The following is a 19,829-nucleotide window of genomic DNA, read 5'->3' as shown; positions in this document are numbered from 1 at the left end:
ATGGAAAAAATCAATGGAACTTCTGAAGGATACTTCATTCTACTGGGCTTTTCTCATTGGCCTAACCTGGAAACAGCTCTTTTTGTTGAAATCTCTATGTTCTATTTGATGACACTGATAGGTAATTTGTTCATCATCATACTGTCATACCTGGATTCCCGTTTCCACACTCCCATGTACTTCTTCCTCTCAAACCTCTCTTTTCTGGATCTCTGCTACACCACCAGCTCCAGCCCCCAATTGCTGGTTAACCTCTGGGACTCAGAGAAGACCATTTCATATGCTGCTTGTATGATTCAACTCTACTTTGCTTTTGCTCTGGGAAACACAGAGTGTGTCCTGCTGGTGGTGATGTCCTATGACCATTACGCAGCTGTGTGTAAACCCCTGCATTATGCTGTCCTCATGCACCCTCGACTCTACCAATCCTTAGCTGTGGCTTCCTGGGTAAGTGGCTTTATTAACTCAGCACTCCATTCCCTCATTACCTGCTGGGTACCCCTGTGTGGACATCACCAAGTGGATTACTTCTTCTGTGAAGTTCCAGCACTCCTGAAATTGTCATGTGTTGATACTCATGCTAATGAGCTGACTCTCATGGTCACAAGCTCTATTTTTGTTCTCACACCTCTTGTCCTCATTCTAACATCCTATGGTGCCATTGCTCAGGCTGCACTGAGGATGCAGTCAACTACTGGACATCAGAAAGTCTTTGGGACGTGTGGAGCCCATCTTATGGTTGTTTCCCTCTTTTTCATTCCAGTTCTCTGCATTTATCTTCAAACACCAACAGAAAATTCTCAAGATCAAGGGAAGTTTATTTCCCTGTTTTATACTGCTGTCACACCTAGCCTCAACCCTCTCATCTATACCTTAAGAAACAAAGACATAAGAGAGGCAGTTAGAAGACTAATGGGAAGAGAATGACCTATGTACTTGTGACATTAACAGTGTAATAATACATCAAACTCAGTTTATAACTCCCATCTGAAGATGGTACTATCAATTCTTAAATGTGCAGAATCTGTCTTTTAATTTATGTTTTTCTAGGCAGGATAATTTTGTCTCCTATCTTGGTTTATTTAGAGACCAATGGAACACCTGCAATACTTTTCTCCAACAATGTTGTTCTTTGATGAACAATAAGTATTGAGGGGAATTTGGAACATGTTCTTCCATATCATTTATGTGTTATAAGTTCACTAATTGTAGCACAACAGTGATTTATGTACCATAAGTAATTGTCTTATATTTCTTTTCTTTTCCTGGCATGGCAGTAATAAATATAATTACATATATTTTCTATACTATATACTATATAGTATAGTTTCTACAATATAAGTATAGAAAATGGGTATAACTTGAAAATTCTGATAAGTAGTTTGCTGAATATTAGTCATCATAGTTGTTTGCATATAATTTGGTGAAGTATATGTTTGAAGCACCTGGGCTACCTAGAAATCCATGAAGAATATTTGTGGTAGTTCAAGACATAGAGTTCAAAAATTACTTGGAAGTCAATGGAATTTTAAAAATAATTACCTGAAAATGTATTGGAAAAATTGTGATAAATACCATTGTGTGGGGGTTGTTATCTTCAGTTTTAAGCTTGATCTAATATATTTTTATTAATATATATATTGAACATCAATTATATTTTCCAAATTAAGGAATGTATTTTTATGAAAAGAATGATTTATTGTTTACATAATTTTTAAACATTTCTATATGAAATATGAGAACTATATATTCACCCTATTAATTGTCAGTTATATCAATTGTAGTACAAGAAACTACAAGGAAATAATATAAAGTAACATTTGGAAATATAAGAATTTTATCTATGAATCACTTGTCAGCTATAGTCTTTGAGGGCTTTGTAAAGGCTAATTTAAATAATTTGCTTCATTATAAAATAAAACTACACACTAGACTTCCCCTGAATTTCCTGTGTGGCTTGCAATTATACTAATTGTGCTCACTTTGAACTCTTTATGTGTCTTTAACACTAAGTAAGAATCATGTATATAACAGAACTTTTAGTCTATATACTGCAAAATAGCACATGAATACAAACTTTTTAAAGCATAAAAATGTACGTTAGTATTTTGGGCCATATTTCACTGTGAAAAGCTTATGATTTTGCACAACTTGTGCTACATTTCCATCTTTACCATACTTTTTTTTCTTTCAGATTTTTATAAGTATAATTGAGAAAAAAATGTGTGTATTTATGGCTAAAATGCAGTTTTATATATGCATATTAGGAAATTATTTTTTCGATTCAATTAACATGTTTATCACCCTATACAATTTCCATCTTTACCACACTTTTTTTTTCTTTCAGATTTTTATAAGTATAATTGAGAAAAATTAACATGTCTATCACCCCACACAATTATAATATTTTTGTGATGTGAAATCTACACTTTTAGGTATTATCTGGTAAATAATACAGTAGCAATACTTATAGTCACCATGTTTTATAATACAGCTCAATTGTCCTCCTTTCTGAAACTTTGTGTCTTTATCCAACCTCTACCCAGTTTTAATTTCCCTCTGAATCTCCAGACCCAGCAGTCTAGTTGTCTGTGCCTTTATGAGTTCAAATTTTTAGATTCATATATAAAAGTGAACATGCAATATTTGTCATTTTCTACATGGCTTATTTCATTCAGTATAATGTCTTCGAGTTTTGCCACGTTATTGCAAGTGTCAGGACATCCCAGCTACATTTCTTTAGGCCTTAACCTCTCTGAATTTCTGTTTCTTCTTATTAAAAAGGGTATAGTAATACAGCTTGCCTCAGAGGGTCATTTTGAGGATGAGTGAATTAGGTAAAGTGTTCTGGATATTTCTTGGGATGTAGTAAATAGTATATACTCTGAGGCAATGTTGGTAATGGTGATTGTCATAATCTATGAAATTTTTCTATAATAAAAATAATAACAGGGGCTGGGGTTGTGGCTCAGTGGTAGAGCACTTTCCTAGCATGTGTGAGGCACTGGGTTCGATCCTCAGCACCATATTAAAATAAATAAATAAAATAAAGGTATTGTGCCCATCTGCAATTTAAAAATAAATAAATAAATAAATAAATAAATAAATAAATAAATAAATAAATGATAACAGGGTTTTATTGGTTACTTAAAGACCACAGGTCACTTTTTGGCCATGTCTAGGATTTCTTGTACCCAGTTACAGGCAACTGTTATTAAGAGCTTTTTCTGGCTTAGAATTTTATGGTTAGCTCAGACTGTTTCATTTATCAGTCTGTTTAGGCTGATCACATGGCCCAATTCTGTCTAGTCAACTGCTGAAATGGCAAGGGGAACAGAGGAGAAAACATCACTGGGAAGTTGACAGGAGAAACAAGGAGTAAGTTGGAGATAGTGTTACCACAGGGCATGGGTGTCCAGACTTCCAACAACAAACTGTGGGCCATTGAATGGGACAGGGGGCATGCCTAGATGGCAGGGATCCCCAAGGTTCTCAGCATCTGCCTGAGACCTTGAGAAATCCAATATAGTTCATTGCAAAGTTCATTCCAGGGTCTGGTCACCCCCAGAGAACATCAAAAGGACAGATTGTGAGTCCTGTACCCACCAATTTGGTCACCAGAAACTAGGATGAGATCCCCTTTGTGTAGAGGAACCATTGTCTCTTGGAAGCTTCAAATTCCTGCTTCATAAATTACCATGCTTGTACCATGTATTATATATCTATATCAATATATTATATGTGTATAATTTATATGTGTTATATATACAATTGCATTTTCTTTCTTTATTCATTCATTTGTTGGCAGACAAGGGCTTTTTACCAATGTCATGGCTATAAGGAATAAGGCTATAATGAACATGAATGTGCAAGTATCACTTGAACCTTGTTATTTTATGATGGAAGTTGGATATATATGCAGGAAGGAGTAGGATTGCTAAATTTCATGGTAAAATTATTTTTAATTTTTTGAGTAAAGTCCACCATATTTCTCATAATGGCTATAATAATTTGCATTCTATTCAATAGTGAAAAGATATGCTTCTCTCCATGTCCTTATCCTATCCACCTGGTTTTACATTAAGTGAAATATTAAACTTACAATATTATCATCTCTTATCCACCATCCTCCTGGCTATCATTTTATAGGATTGTTTTAAGTGGTCACATTAGACTTCGCTGCTGTTAACCTGAAAGGCAGAATAGAAGACTTTAGCTTTTAGTGGTCTCATGATCTCATAAATAAAATCCAGTACAGTTCATTGCAAGTATTGATCTTAATATGGCATGGATTACGTTAATCTAATCAAGAAACTAAAGTACCCATTGACCCAAACCATATTTTCTTTTCTATTTTCTATTTGGTTCTGCCTGATGGTGGGCATTTTTCCTGTTTCATTCCCCATTGCTAACATGTTTTGCAAATGACACAAAGAAACTCAGAGACAGCATTATATTCTCCCACATCCCCTCTGAAGTGTTTCTGTGTATAGTGCATATGGTTGGCAGGGGCAGTGTTATAGAACATTTATTACTCTATACACTTTCCAAAGTATTGGTAGATGTAGTTAGATAAAATTTGACTTGAATTCATGACTTATTTGGATTTCTCTACGTTTTAATTTAATGTTGTGTATTTTCTTCCCCAGGATCAAATCCAGGATGCCATGTTGTGTTTAGTTGTCTTGCCTTACAGTCTTCTCAGAATCCCTTGAGCTTTTTGATGAGTGATGGTGATGATTTCTAGAATATACTTCAGTTGTAGTTTGTGTGTCATTTTGTCCTGTTTAGACTGGGGTTATGAGTTTGGGGGGTGAAATGCCTTTTCCATTCCTACATGGCATTACCAATGATATTGAACATTAACCATTTAGTGAAGATAGAGTTTCAATTATACAAACTTAAGTTTACAGTTTTATCTTTCCATATTCTAACCCTTCAAAGACAGTCACTTTGCCTGGCCTGCACTTAAGGCAGAAGAAAATTTATATTCCATCTCCCAGATGGGAGTATTTATTTATCTGTAAGGAAGATTGCACTCTTTCCATTCATTTTTTATTGATCCAATCATTCATTCATATATATATATATATATATATATATATATATATATATATATACACTAAGGGACATTTATCTTATAATGTAGGATATATTTCAATGTGTGTTATTTTTTTCATTACTCAAATTGATCCAGTTTTATCCTTTGAAGCTTTTTCAGATTGGCTACTTGATCCCTTGGAAATTTTTTCATCTTTTTGTTCTCTCTCTCTCTTTTTTAATCTCCTTCATTTCTATAACATGTGGTATTACTACTAGAAGCTAATTTTGTATAGTCCTTCCCTCAGACTTTTTTAAAGGATCTTGGTTATTTTCACTGGTATTAAAAAGCAATAGTTCTTGGGGTTGGGGATGCGGCTCAAGTGGTAGTGTGCTCGCCTGGCATGCGTGTGGCCTGGGTTCGATCCTCAGCACCACATACAAACAAAGATTTTGTGTCCCCCTAAAACTAAAAAATAAATATTAAAAAATTCTCTCTCTCTCTCTCTCTCTCTCTCTCTCTGTCTCTCTCTCTCTTTCTCTAAAAAAAAGTAATAGTTCAGTGTTTTGTTTTGTTTTGTTTTGTTTCAAATTGGACTGGTTGATATTTGCCACAGTCTATTTCAACATACAAACCCATGAATACTCAGGTATCTCTAATTGTTTCTATTTGTATCCATCTCTGTGTTTCTGTGTGTATATGTGTGAACCTGAGGTCATACTAGTATCTCTGACTCTAACACAGTAATTCATGTCTCACTCTAGTCTTCCTTTCTTACTTATTTGTAACTGTTCTCACTAGTAGTGAAAAACTTTTTACTATGCATCATCTTCAACTTTTTTGTATAGTACTAGTAAATGGGAAAATAATTTCAGAATTAATTGTAGCATAATAAAAAACACATATACTGTATAAAGTACAGTGTTTATGCCCAGTAGTTTTTTTTCCTCCTATAGACATAAATTTTTTCAGTCAAAACACCATTTTGTAAAATTACTTAGGGAAGTACTTATTTATGTACCACTTCTTTCAGTATAGTTATGTCAAGATTTTTGTAAATAAAGAATTAGATTAACTTGTCACCCTATGCCTTCAACACTAGAATTTACATATTCTCATTTATATTTCTGTTTGTTTCCTTACAATAAAATTCATTTTTTGTGGGTGTTTGATGGGTGTTTTTGTGGATTTTAACAAAGGCATAGCTAAGTTTCCCTATACATCTTTTTTGTCATCAACCAATTTCCTTCAATCAATGTCTGGTGTGTTTTACTTTTCCTACAGTTTTGCCTTTTCCAGCTATTTCACCAATGGACTCACAGCTTTTAAGTAAGGCTCCATTCATTTAGTAAAATTCATTTAGGGCCCCATGTTATTACTCATGTATTCCCTGTGTGGATATAACCTAGTTTTATCTTTCTCCTATTGAAGGACATGTGCTGTTTCTAGTTTTGAGTGATTGTGAATGAAGCTACTAGGAACATTTGCATATAGATTTTTGTATGGATGTAAGTTGCAATTGGCTGGGGTAAATTCTTTGCAAGATGATTTTTGGATCGTATAAAAGTCTATTCTAAGCTTTGTATGAAGTCACTAATCAGTCATTCAAAGTGTTGTAGTATCTGCAGCCTCATTAGCAGTAAATGATAGTCCCTTTGCTTTGCATTATTCCTAGCATTTAAAATTATTAGTGATTTTGTTTAGCCAGTAAAGTAATTGTGGAAATTTATTTTTACACTTGTAATATAAGTATGTTTATTATGTTACCCTAATTTTACTTCTTGGCTTACAAAGCATAAAATAATGACCACATGGATATTTATAGAAACATTTTGCAGATCTCTCTCTTTCATATGGATTTTTGATCTTGTATCATTCAAGTGAAACTTTACAACAGTAGGGGAATCCTCCAAAGTACCAGAGCTACATCAGGTGACCAGGACTTTCCTATTCTATACCTGACAACAAAGAACACTAGGTACATTTGGCTTGGAATCTATATCAGCATAATAACTGGGAGATACCATCAGTGGGTGTTAGGGGCAGGGACTGAATGGTGCTTCCCAAACATCTTTTTATTAAAGCCCTCAAAAACAAGAAATGTACCAGGGTTCTCTTGATCAAAAGAGACTGGCCTCCTAGGCCCCAGCCAGGAATACAAGGCTTACTAACAGGAACGTCTTTTCTTAAATATGCACTTCAGGGAACTCTAAGAAGCATGACACTTCAGAATTTGTCATGACATAGGACTGAATCAGGTTCACTCCATGTGAATTGGCCTGGCAACTAAAAAAACACAAACACAAAAAAAATATCATTTTGGGGGTGCAGTGATGGGCCCTTAGCCTCACCTCCCAAAAGGGAGGCAAGAGAGGCAGGCAAGAGAGAGCAAGTGTGCCCCAACCCTGATATTTATTGAGGAAAGCTGTTCCATAGAACATTCCATCCAAATAAAGCAAAGGGGTAATATTACAAGAGAACAAGGGGTCAGGTTTCGGAGGTGGAGTCTTGCTTGGTGGTGTCTTGGTCAGCAATTTGACATCTTAGAGAGTCACACCCATCTCAGGTGCTGTGTGGGATCATAGGAAGAGCGAGAGAAAAGGCACACATGCATCACACAGCCCAATCAGGCAGCAACATCAGTCCAATTCTTTCATGTGCTCAAATGCTCATAGCTCACACACACAGCCCATGGCTGGCTCTCAACAAGGACTTACACATCAGTAGTCAAAGTTTATATGTAAACATGGTATTCTGAGGCCCTGGTAAGCATAATCTTCAAAAAGTATTCAAACAAAGATTTTCCCCTGGCATTCCCAAACTTCTTTGTTTGGGATTAGTTCAGGAGAGTAGGCAGGGGAAAATCAAATTCTCATCATTGTTAATTAGCTTGAACTTCAAATGTAACCCCTGTCCCTGCCAAAGATTCAGATAAACTGAAAAGGCTTCATATATCAAATATTTACAATCAAATAAATCCCAGACTTATAGCCAATTGCTATTCATATCAGAAGGAGATATGAGCCAGTTGGAAGGCGTTCTCACTAGACAATCAGTGCCTACTTCAGCATCAAAATAATGATATAATAACATACAAACTCATAAATCCATATTAAAATAGGAGTACAGACAAATAGATGATAGATAACACACAATGCAATCTTACAAATAAATACCTACAGAGAGAAAAAAAATAAAAAAATATTTCTTCCAATAAAATGCCAATTAAACTAGTTTTTGACTGCTGCTAAAACAAATTACCACAAATTTAATCTTTAAAATATAAAAATAAATTAACTCATATTTCTAAAGATCAGAAGACTAAATTAAGTTACTATTCTTCATTCCTCCTTCCACTAGCCAGAGAGGATCCTGATTTTCAGCTTCCAAAAATGCCTTGTTCTGTCTTGTGGCCTCTGCCTCTAATTTTAAAGTCAGCAACATAATATTGTCTCTCTTTTCTAAACTCTTGCTTTCCTTAATATGTACCCCAGTGATTTTAACAGCCTAACCAGAAAATGCAAGATAGTATTTCAATCTCCAGATGATGGTGATGATGATGATGATGATGATGATGATGATGATGATGATTGGCATACCAGGGATGGAACTCAGGGACACTCAACCACTGAGCTACACCCCCAGCCCTTTATTTGTATGTTATTTAGAGACAGAGTCTCATTGAATTGCTTAGTGCCTTTCTGTTGTTGAGGCTAGCTTTGAATTCTTGATCCTTGTACCTCAGCTTGACAAGCCACTGGGATTACAGGTGTGTGCCACTGCACCCAGTTTCAAGATTCTTAATTTAATTACATATGTAAAACCTTTTGGTCAGCTGAGGCTATGTATAATTACATATCCCAGGGATCAGGATTTGAATATTTCAAGAAAGTCTGAAGCATTATTCAGCTTACAATACCAAATAAGAAATGTAAAAGGAATGGTATAATTTTATAAATTTCCATTTTCCATCCACCACAGTAATAATTGCTTATGGGAAGGATTATAAAGGATGCTTGATAATAAGACTAATGGCAGAATTTAGTCCAAAACCAGAATCCCACCTCATCTCAACATATTTTTCCACACAATACTCATGAAATAACAAGATGGACAAGGTAACTTTATAGTAACGAAGCCTAGCAGTCACTATGTTAATGAAAGAATTGGACGTAGTATTATCAGTGAAGTAAATGAATGCCATATGTCTCCGATAGGTTGCAGAGGAGGACACAAAACCATCTTTGTGGTATTTTCACCAAAAATAAGTCACTTCAAACTTATCAAATATGAATACTCAGAAATTTAAAGTTAAGAATATTATGTAAATAAAGAGCCTGTAATCTTCAAATTATTAAGATCATAAAATAAATACATACTGATGTAGGTTCCAAATTGAAGGAGATTAAGGGATGTGACTACTTAATTTGTGATACTGTTTTGGGTCCTTTATTTAGAAAATGGTCCTGGGATCATGTAAGAGTAGGTGTGCATTGTACTACTTAATGTTTCAGAAAAAAAAATGAAGCACATGTGAATTTTGTGTTAAAATAGAAAGATAATGCAAAGACTCATTCTAAAATGTTAACATTTGTGAAATCAGTAAAATGTCTACAGTAAGACTGATTTTCACAACTCTTCTAAAAGTTGTTTGTGGTTATTGAATAATAATTGGTTCATGCTGATTTGTATTTAGAAGCTTATTATTTTTGGAATCACTTGATGACCAATTCCTTTTCCAAATATACATATATGTGTATATGTATATATATATATTTTTTTAAGACACTGTCTCTGGCTAAGTTGTGTAGGGTCTTGCTAAATTGCTGAGGCTAGCTTGAACTTGTTATCCTCCAGCCTCAGCCTCTCAAGCCACTGGGATTAAAGGTGTGGGCCACGGCAATTAGCTAGTATTAATATTTAAGGAAAGATTTTGTAGCCAATGTACATTTTAAGCTACAAAGTAATTAGATTGTTCAAATATGGCTACCATTTAATACCACATGTACTATATTTAAAGCATCTCAAAAGAAAGAAAATAATGTATACATGACATCAGCCACATGGTGTTGGTTTTGCAGCAATGAAAAAATGTTAGAATTAGGGGGATATGGAGGTTTCCATCAATATTTCAAAAGAAAGCCTGGGATCTGGGCAAAGTGTAGCAGGGTCAGAATCTGTATGTGCAGTCTCTGATAAGGTGATGTGTGGACCTGTGAAAATGAATCTTAAACTGCAATGGAGACCCCAATAAGTTAGAAATGACAAACTAATGGAATGTCGGCTGAATAAAGATGCAAGCAGACGATGCCCAAGAACATCCATGTGGCTTGTAATAATAAGGTTAGAAAAGTAGGGCTGCCCAAGCCCTTTGGAGCCTGCATCTCATCATTGTGAGCCTCAAATGCCAGACATGGAGTTACAAGACCTAATGATTGCTCTGCTGGATTTCAGTCTTACCGTGTTCCCATTTCTTCTCTGTATACTCCTATTCCTCTTTTGTGGAATGAGAGTGTTTATTCTGTGTTATTGTATGTTGGAAGCATATAAGTTGTTTTCAACACTTACAGGGGCTCTTGCTCAAGAATTCGCTTTGTGTCTCAGGAGATATCAGGCATGAGACTTTTGAGGCAAGAGGCAGAATGTAGTGATTTGGATCAAAAATGTCCTTCAAAGTTTCATGTATTCCTAATGTAGCTTTGTTTAGAGATGGGTTATTGGGGAATGATTGAATCATGAGGTACTTAAATTCATCACTGAATTAATTCATTGATAGCTGAATGGACTAACTGGAGGTAGGACCTAGATGAAGGACATATGTCAGTAAATGCATGCTCAGAATAGATTTATTTTCTTTATGACTTTTTCTTTTCCCTCTCCCTGCTTCCCTGATGCCAAGAGATGAACAGTTTTCTTCTTCCATGCCCTTCTGCCATTATGGTTTGCCTTTCCTCAGGCCCAGACAATATAGACACCAACCATGGAGTAAAACCTCTGAAGCCACAAGCCAAGATAAACTTTTCCTCATCCGAACTTTCTTCTAATTTGTAGCAAGTAGTTTTGTCACAGAAATGAAAAGCTGACTATCACATCCCTTGAATCCATTTCTGGGTTAGTAAAAATGTAAATATATGAGTAAATTCATGTAATTTTTTAAAGTTTATTTCTAATATATGTCTCAGGTTATTAATAACTTCAATGACCTTACTAAATAATAATTATAACCCCTAAAGAGAATCAACATTGGTAAAATGCCCATACTACTTAAAATGATCCACAAATTTAATGTTATCCCTAACAAAATGTCAATGCCATTCGTCACAGAACTTAAAAAAAAAATCCTGAAGGCTGGGGCTGAGGCTCAGGGGTATCACATATACCTGGCATGTGTAAGTTTTGATTCTTAGCACTGCACATAAAAAAAAAGTCTATCAACTAAAAAAAAATTAAAAATTCCTAAAGGTTTGGAGATATAGTTCAATGGTAGAGTGTTTGCCTCTCTCATGCATGTGGCCTGGTGTTTGATGCCAATGACTGAAAAAAATTTTTTTATGCTTTGTACAGAACCTAAAATACACAATATTGACAAACGTTTCTGAGAAACATAATGAAGCAAGAGGCACTATTCTACCAGACCCCAAATCTATTAAAAAATAAAGTAAATCAAAGGCATAAAAACAGAGACATAACAATGGAAAATAACAGCATCTAGAAGGCATCCATGCATCTATAAGCCACTGATCTTTGACAAATGTGCTAAAAAATACTTTGGAGAAAGAGTGCTCTTCAATAAATGGTGCTGAGAAAACTGGATATCCACAGAAAGAATAATGAAACTCAATGCCTATCTCTCACCACATGTGGTAAAGTAATCTACTAAAATTAATTAAAGAAATAAATGTAAGACTTGTGACTCTCAAATTATAAGAAGAATGTATAGAAGAAATACTTTTGGACATTGGAATTTACACATATTTTTAGGATAAGATCCAAAAAGCACAGTAAACAAAAGCAAAAATAGAAAATAGGATTATATCAAGCAGAAAAGCTTCTGTATGATGAAGGAAAAAAAAAGTGAAGACACAGCCTACAGAAATGGAAAAAAAAACTGCAAAGTATATATCTGATAAGGGATTATATCTAAAATATGTAAAAACTCAACAACTCAGTAGTAATAAAAAATCCAATTAAAATATGGGCAACAGACCTAAATAGATATTTTGTACAGAACACATACAAATGGCCAACAGCTACATGAGGAAGCACTCACCATCACAATAAGACATTACCTCACTCCAATTAGAACAACTATTATCAAAATGACAAAAGATAAACGTGTCTGAGAACATGTGAAGAAAAAGGATTTCTCCTACAACTCTGGAGGAAATGGAAACTATTATAGCAATTATGCAAAATAGTGTGGAGTTTCCTCAAAAAATAAAACACGGAATTACCATATAAAGCGAAAATCAAATTTTTGTGTGTATATCCAAGTGAATTTGGTGTACTAAAGATTTCTGCACTCCAATTCATAGTAGCCTAGAAATTGAAAAAAATCTTAAGTGTTCATCAACTGATGAGTTAATAAAGAATTGTTGTAAGTACACACAATGGAATATTATTCAGCTAAGAGAAATAGTTAAAATCTTTCCATTTTCACAAATATGGATGAAATTGGAGGTCAATATGATCAATGACATAAACCTGATTCAAGTATACTAGTAACATGAGATCTTCCTTGTACGTGGGATCTCATATAAATTAGGAGTAGAATAGTGATTACAGAAAGCTAGAGAGTGTAAGGGGAAGGAAAACATGATAGTTTATTTAAAAAATAGCGAGTTGCAGTTAGGGATTATAATTTCTGGTCTTACGTCGCAGGATAAGATGGCTACAGATTGTAACGTATTGTATATTTCAAAGGAGCTAGTAGGAAGTATTTAAATGTTTTTCCTAAAATGAAATGGTAAAATTTTAAAGAGATAGACATTTTTATTCTTATTTGAGCATTAAAATATACACATACACAAAAATATCACCTGATACTACATATGTATTATACAATTGTATGTGTTAATTTTAAAGTTAAATTAATTTAAAAAATAAGCTTTGGGGAATATTTATCATTTGTTACCTTACAAATCTTCATCATATAATCCAATGCATAAAGCTTAAAATAATGCATGCTTGTTTCTTGAATGCCCAAACTGATATGTTCTGTTAATATCTTCACTGGTTATCTCTCAGTGTGTAACTTATATAAACACAGACCTCTCCTGTAATTGGGGGCATTTTCTTCCCAGAAAGTGAGCACTCCAATGCCTGACTCTGCTGTTGAATAAAGGCTTTGCTGAATTTGTGAGGTCTGTACCCGTCTCAGTCACTTTTGTGCTTACACTTGGAATTTGCAAAGACTGTGTATGGTTACCAAATATATATAACCATATATTACTGAACTAGATTTAGCCAAGGTAAAATGTGCATGTAGTTCAAACCATCATAGTGTACATGACAAACACATAAAATTTTCTCTGTAAATTGAAAAATAAATTAATACAAGGAGAAATTTCCAAATAAGTGAATGTTTAAATCACAAAATTATTTTAGTCTGTTTGTAATGAAGACTTAATGTCTCCATTGGTACCAACATAGTTCAGACTGCTCATTCTAACTGGGATATTGAGGGTACTTGCAAAAACTATAGCATTCGCAAAGGTCCGGGAGGGATTGATAAATACCTACAAGGGTATTCTATGTATGTAAAATATGTGCACCATCCTGGAACTAGAAACAGTGTTGAGCCTGGTTCCAAATCAAGGCCTGAAGTAGCAAAGGGAAGTTGTATTGAAAATGAGAGAGAGAGAGAGAGAGAGAGAGAGAGAGAGAGAGAGAGATCTGAATGTACGTGGCCAGCTCTAAGAGTTGTGGCCTTTGGTTAAGGAACAGTCAGTGCCATGTATTCCAGCTGAAAAGGAGTTAGAGAACATATACCAAACTATTCTTTCACTTTTTAATCCTCAGATGGTGGCTTTCATCAACTAGATCTGACTAAAAGCCACATATCAAGGAATCTCCTTGATATAGCCTCTAGGGAAATAACGCAGTAAAAATATTAAATGAGAAATTTGGGAGACTATTCTTTAGCACTGAACACCTGCACTTAGCAGCCAAAGTCCAGAGCAAGCCAAAATAAAATCACTCATGTCAGATGCCATGTAGTCAAATGGAAAGTTTAAGGAACCAGATAGATCCCCCAAAAGAATAGTTTTTTTTTTTTTTCATGAAAATGGGAGACTCCGGTCTACCGATGTCAGTGAGAATTTCTATTTTAACTCCTTTAAAATATATAAATATTATATAAAGAAAAAATTAAGAAAGAAAAGAAACTTCAACTGCTTGACATCAACTGACCATTTTTTTTCTACTTTAGTTTCCTTGAACATATCTTAAAAAGCTCTTTGTTCTATCACTGTCCTGTGGGAGCTCTCTAATGTTTTGGAGAATAGAAGCTGCCCAATTTCATGAATCATGAATAAAAGTCAGTTAGGTATAAAAATAAATTTCTGGTAATTTTTTCTTCTGACAAGACAAATATATTGGGATATAGAGTAGATTCAGGAAGAGGATGGGAAATAAAAATATCCATTACATGTGTAATATATGTAAATACATAGTCATATGATATTGGAGGTCACCTTTAGAGAAAAGAGAGAGATTATACCATGGAGACAGTTGTCAAAAGGAAACATGTCCATTTGTTGCTCTTATTCAGCATTTTGGAAACATCTTAATGCTATCTACATGTGTGACAAGTATTATGGGAAAACAATTACAGAAAATACAGACACAAGAAAGAAATATTTTCATCCTGTTCTTATAAAACAATTTAATATTTTACAGCATTTTGAAAAATGTCACTTGAATGCTTCTCATTGAAAATATCACATTTTTAATTTGATTTTTTTTTTTAGTTTGTCAATGGACCTTTATTTTATTTATTTATATGTGGTGCTGAGAATGGAACCCAGTGCCTCACACATGCTAGGCAAGTATGTGTATCACTGAGCTATAACCCCAGCCCCAAAAGATCACATTTTTGCTTCTCTTTAAAACTCATTTTGTGCCCCTTTATTTTTATGAATAGAGATAATTAAGTCTATGTGAACTGCTCTAAGAATTAGTGAAATAAGAAAATCTGAGATATTTTCTACAAAATCCCTGAATCATTTATTCAACTAACTCTGTTTTAATTGTATTCTGCTTATTTATTATTATTTATTTTTAATTGTATTTTCTCAGTGTGTTGGGAAATGGGATGAGTTCATTTTTAACAAATTTAGCCAGAGAGAGAGATTGACTCCCAGCCTCAATTCAGGAGGCAACAAATTGTAAATTAGATGCATTTCCATAGAGAGATCTGTTCCAAAGAACTTGCTCTGATAATTCACCTGGGAGAAGAGTAAATGAAAGATCTGCATGCTCACAATTCCCAAGGGGTATCAGGAATATCATACAAACAGCACTCTCACAATGCATGTTTGATATTTTCTATTATTGCTTTCCTAATACAGATTTTTCTATTCAGAACCTGTATCAACTTAAAGATTAGAATACGAAAACTAATACTTAAAAAAAGTCTGTGTGATCTGTAGTTTCTCTCTATGTCTCTAAAAGTTTAAAATATTGAAGTAAATTCTTTCCAATTTCCTTTTTACTGAAGAATAACAAAATAAGGTAAGTAGAAAGGAAATTGCTTTTAATAATCATAAACATTATTTTGGAAGGTTGGAGTATGTGTAGATAATACTACTATACACATAAATCTGGAGAGTACTTCACATCAGGGAGCTTATTCTCATTTTCCCTATATTTTATTGGTGCATTATAATTATACACAATGACAATATTCATTCTTGTGTATTTGTATGTGCATACAATATAATAATATAATTGGCCAATATTATTCCCTAGTATTTTCCTGTTCTCTCCTCTCCTCTCTTCTCTTCTTTTCCCCTTGTCCCTTCCTTCACTTTACTGATTCCTCAGGTGTAAAATAAAGGTCATATGTGATAAAAATGAAGTATGAGGAATCTCCATATTCTTTCTGAGTGCTTGCATTCATTTGCAGTCCCACAAAAAAATGTATGAGTGTACCTTCTTCCCCACATCCTCAACAGCATTTATTATTATTTGTATTCTTGATAGCAATTCTAACTGGAATGAGATGAAACCTCAGCGAGTTTTGATTTGCATTTCCCTATTTGCTAAGGATGTTAAACATTTTTCATTCACCTTTTGGTCATTTGTGTTTCTTCTTTTGAGAAATGTCTTGAAACTGGAGAATATCATACTAAGGGAAATAAGCCAGAAAATCAAGGGTCATGTATTCTCTCTCATATGCAAAAGTCAGAGCAAACTGAGGTGAAATAAAATGAGCAGAGGTTGGATATTGTAAAGACAGAGTGAAAATCAATGGAGTAGAAGGAGACTGAGAAAGGGGTAGGAGAGAGGAGAAAGAGGAGGAAATACAGAATGAATTTGACAAAATTATGCTGTATGTATGTATGTATAAATATACCACAGTGAATTTTAGCTTCACGTGTATATATAAAGTACCAATTAAAAAGATATAAATGAATAGAAAAGAGATCAATAAAATGGAAGAAGAGGAACAGAGGGAGAGAGGAGGAGAGGACATTGGGGGACACTCAGGACTGAAATGGAGTAAATCTCCTGACTGTATTTATGTCAAAATGAACCCAACTTCTATGTACAAATATAATGCACAAACAAAAGCAAAAAAAATGTAGCCTTCAAAAAATGAAGTATGAATAAGATACATTAAAACAAAAAGGTAAGTGGTGATAAAAAGAGGACATCAAAGGGATTGCAGTGTGGCAGTTTATTAAAATGATTTTAAACATTTATGCGTAAATTGATCCCTATGTAGTGAAATAGTTATGTAAAATTATTGAAAGTAGAAGTTACAAAAGTAATGGAATCCAAGACCTAAAATTAATGAAATATGTATGAGAACTATGTGAAAAAGTTGAAGGACAGACTTATAAACCTTAAATATACTTCAGAATAATTTCTTTCTTTCTCACCATACTACTTTATTTTTAGCTAGTTAATTTAGATTTCAATATGCCTTACAATTGAAAAGTAAAGAAATGTTTACTAGAAATGTAAATTAACTTGTGGATTTGAATAAATCTCTGGCATGAATCAGGATATTGACTTTTCTCCTGACAGCAGTTTTCTCATATAAAATTTTTAAAAAGTATTTGTAGTTATCTATTATCTATGAGACACTGATAAATGGCAAAATTCTTTCATTAAGATGATAAAATTACTTGATAAATGAAAAACTGCAATGTAGATAAATCAATTAACTAAAGCAAAAGACTAAACTTTAAATGCTTAGAATATGAAGTAAATAGTTGTGCAAAAAAAAAAAAAGGTACAAACAAGCACAAAATTCTCATGCATGGGGAAACCAATGTGATTATTGAACATTGACCTAGTGGATGTATGTGCAGGATATTAATGTTGAAAGTGTTTGAATTTCTTTCTCAGTTCCACATAATTTAAAAGAGATTTGTTGAAATACAGTGTCCTCACTCCGTGTGGAGATAGTAAGAATATTCACTTAACTAGTAGGCTATGGGTGGGCCTTTCTTGATGATTCTCATAACTCCAGATTTTCTCCTTCTTCTTCTGTTACTATTGCTACCTTGATATTTCTACTCTTCTTAAAGTGAATCATGTGATTCCAGGTCTCCATGCTATATCTATTCTATGGACACCTGGAGGTAGAAACCAGAAGCTTCATTTTAACTGCCTCCACAGCTAATTTTTATGTCAGAAAATATTTGAAAACCACTATTTTGGAATATCCTCAACACAGTCACTTCTAATTTTTATTGAATCCTCACCATAACTCAAGGAGATAATTATTGACAGCTTTCTTATACAGAGGAAAAAATTTGGTTTTATAATATTTAGCTTATTTACTCAAAGCAACTGCCTTTATTTGTAATGCTGTGAACTGAAATTTGGTCAGCTGGTGTCAGGGTTTTGCATATTCCCCTGCAAAGATTTACTACATCCTAACTTCTATAATTATATGGCCAACTTGTAAGAATGTTTTGTCTTTTAACTCTTATGATCTATTTGTTGAAAGTGTTTGAATTTCACTATTACAGGTGAAACAAATTGAAGATAATGGCACTCATTAATGAAAGTCAACCTGAAGAATTCATTCTACTAGGCTTTAATGAGCTACCTTGGCTAGAGCTTCCTCTATTCATTATTCTTCTGATAACATACCCCATGACCCTGATGGGAAACATTGCCATCATTCTGGTGTCCAAGTTAGATCCCAGTCTCCACAGTCCCATGTATTTCTTCCTCACCAACCTCTCCTTTTTGGACATATGCTACACCACAAGCATTGTGCCTCAGATGCTCTTTAACCTGGGAAGCTCTAAGAAGACCATCAGCTATGTGGGGTGTGTAATTCAGCTTTATTTCTTCCACATTATGGGAGCTGCAGAATGTCTTCTCTTGGCTCTCATGTCTTTTGATCGCTATGTGGCCATATGCAGACCTCTGCACTACACCCTCATAATGAATCAGCGCGTCTGTATCCAGTTAATCTCCATTGTATGGCTGAGCGGAATTACTTATGCTATCTCAGAGGGCACTGTTACACTCCAATTGCCACTGTGTGGCGTCAACAAACTGGATCACTTAGTGTGTGAGATTCCAGTTCTTATAAAGACTGCCTGTGGTGAAAAGGAAGCTAATGAGCTAGCACTCTCTGTGGCATGCATTTTTATAGTAGCTGTTCCTCTATGCCTAATTCTTGCCTCCTATGCTAGCATTGGACATGCTGTACTTAACATTAAATCTTCTGCAGGAAGGAAAAAGGCCTTTGGGACATGTTCCTCTCATCTCATTGTGGTTTTATTATTTTATGGCCCAGCTATTAGTATGTACCTTCAGCCCCCTTCTTCCATTAAAAGGGACCAGCCCAAGTTCATGGCCCTCTTCTATGGAGTGGTGACTCCTACAGCCAACCCCTTCATCTACACCCTGAGGAATAAGGATGTAAAGGGGGCATTAGGCAATCTGGTGAGGAGCATTTTCAGTTCCAAACAAAAAAATTGTAGGCAGAAAATGTAACTATTTAGCAATTTGAGTAGGTTTATAAAGGTCTCTTTTATTACTCATTCCTGTCATGAACCTTGTGTTGTATGCTTTTGTTGTATGCTTGTGTTGTATGTTCTTCTATTAAAATATATCTTAATTCATATATTCCTTAATCAGGTAGGCAAGTATTACACCTGGCTAATGTGTGGGTGCTCTCTTTTTGAAAAATTACTTACATAATTCTGTTTGGGTTGTTACATAATGAAAAAGTAACTTTGTTAAATATTAAGATATGTTAATAGTATAAATTATAATTACATTAGTTCAAGCAAATCACAATAACAATTCCTTGACAACCATTCATCAGTGGGCTTCCTATCAGTGTCACTTGAGAAACATTTCATCATTCTCTATGATCCATCTAAGGTCTCTATGTGCACCCTGCCTGTACTTCATTTTGTATGAAGCATTCTGCTCTCAAAAAAAAAAAATAATGATTTTTTTTTTATTTTAACACTACAGTTATACATAGTAGTTGGGTTCATTTTGATAAGGTCATCAGGCAAGAAATTGATTTTAATTACTATTCTCCCACTTTTATCTCCCATTCTCCTACTCCCTATTCTCATTC

The 19,829-nt window shown here is 34.3% G+C and overlaps 1 protein-coding gene and 1 pseudogene across 1 annotated transcript; both read left to right on the top strand.

Annotated features, from left to right (window-relative positions):
- Window positions 1-927, top strand: LOC114081924 (olfactory receptor 2J3-like). Its single transcript, XM_027923427.2, has one exon. It carries the CDS (start codon window positions 1-3, stop codon window positions 925-927), a length of 927 nt encoding a protein of 308 aa, XP_027779228.2.
- A 17,341-nt stretch (window positions 928-18,268) lies between these two features.
- On the top strand, window positions 18,269-19,231 carry LOC139706168 (olfactory receptor 2B6-like; annotated as a pseudogene).
- The last annotated feature ends 598 nt before the right edge of the window (window positions 19,232-19,829 follow it).

Source organism: Marmota flaviventris, chromosome 6, assembly GCF_047511675.1.
Source record: "Marmota flaviventris isolate mMarFla1 chromosome 6, mMarFla1.hap1, whole genome shotgun sequence".
Lineage (NCBI taxonomy): Eukaryota > Metazoa > Chordata > Mammalia > Rodentia > Sciuridae > Marmota > Marmota flaviventris.
Note: the sequence above shows the minus strand (reverse complement) of the source record. Positions and strands in the feature narration are given on the sequence as shown.

Coding starts and splice junctions, on each gene's coding strand:
- LOC114081924 (XM_027923427.2), top strand. CDS start 1: ATGGAAAAAATCAATGGAACTTCTGAAGGATACTTCATTCTACTGGGC.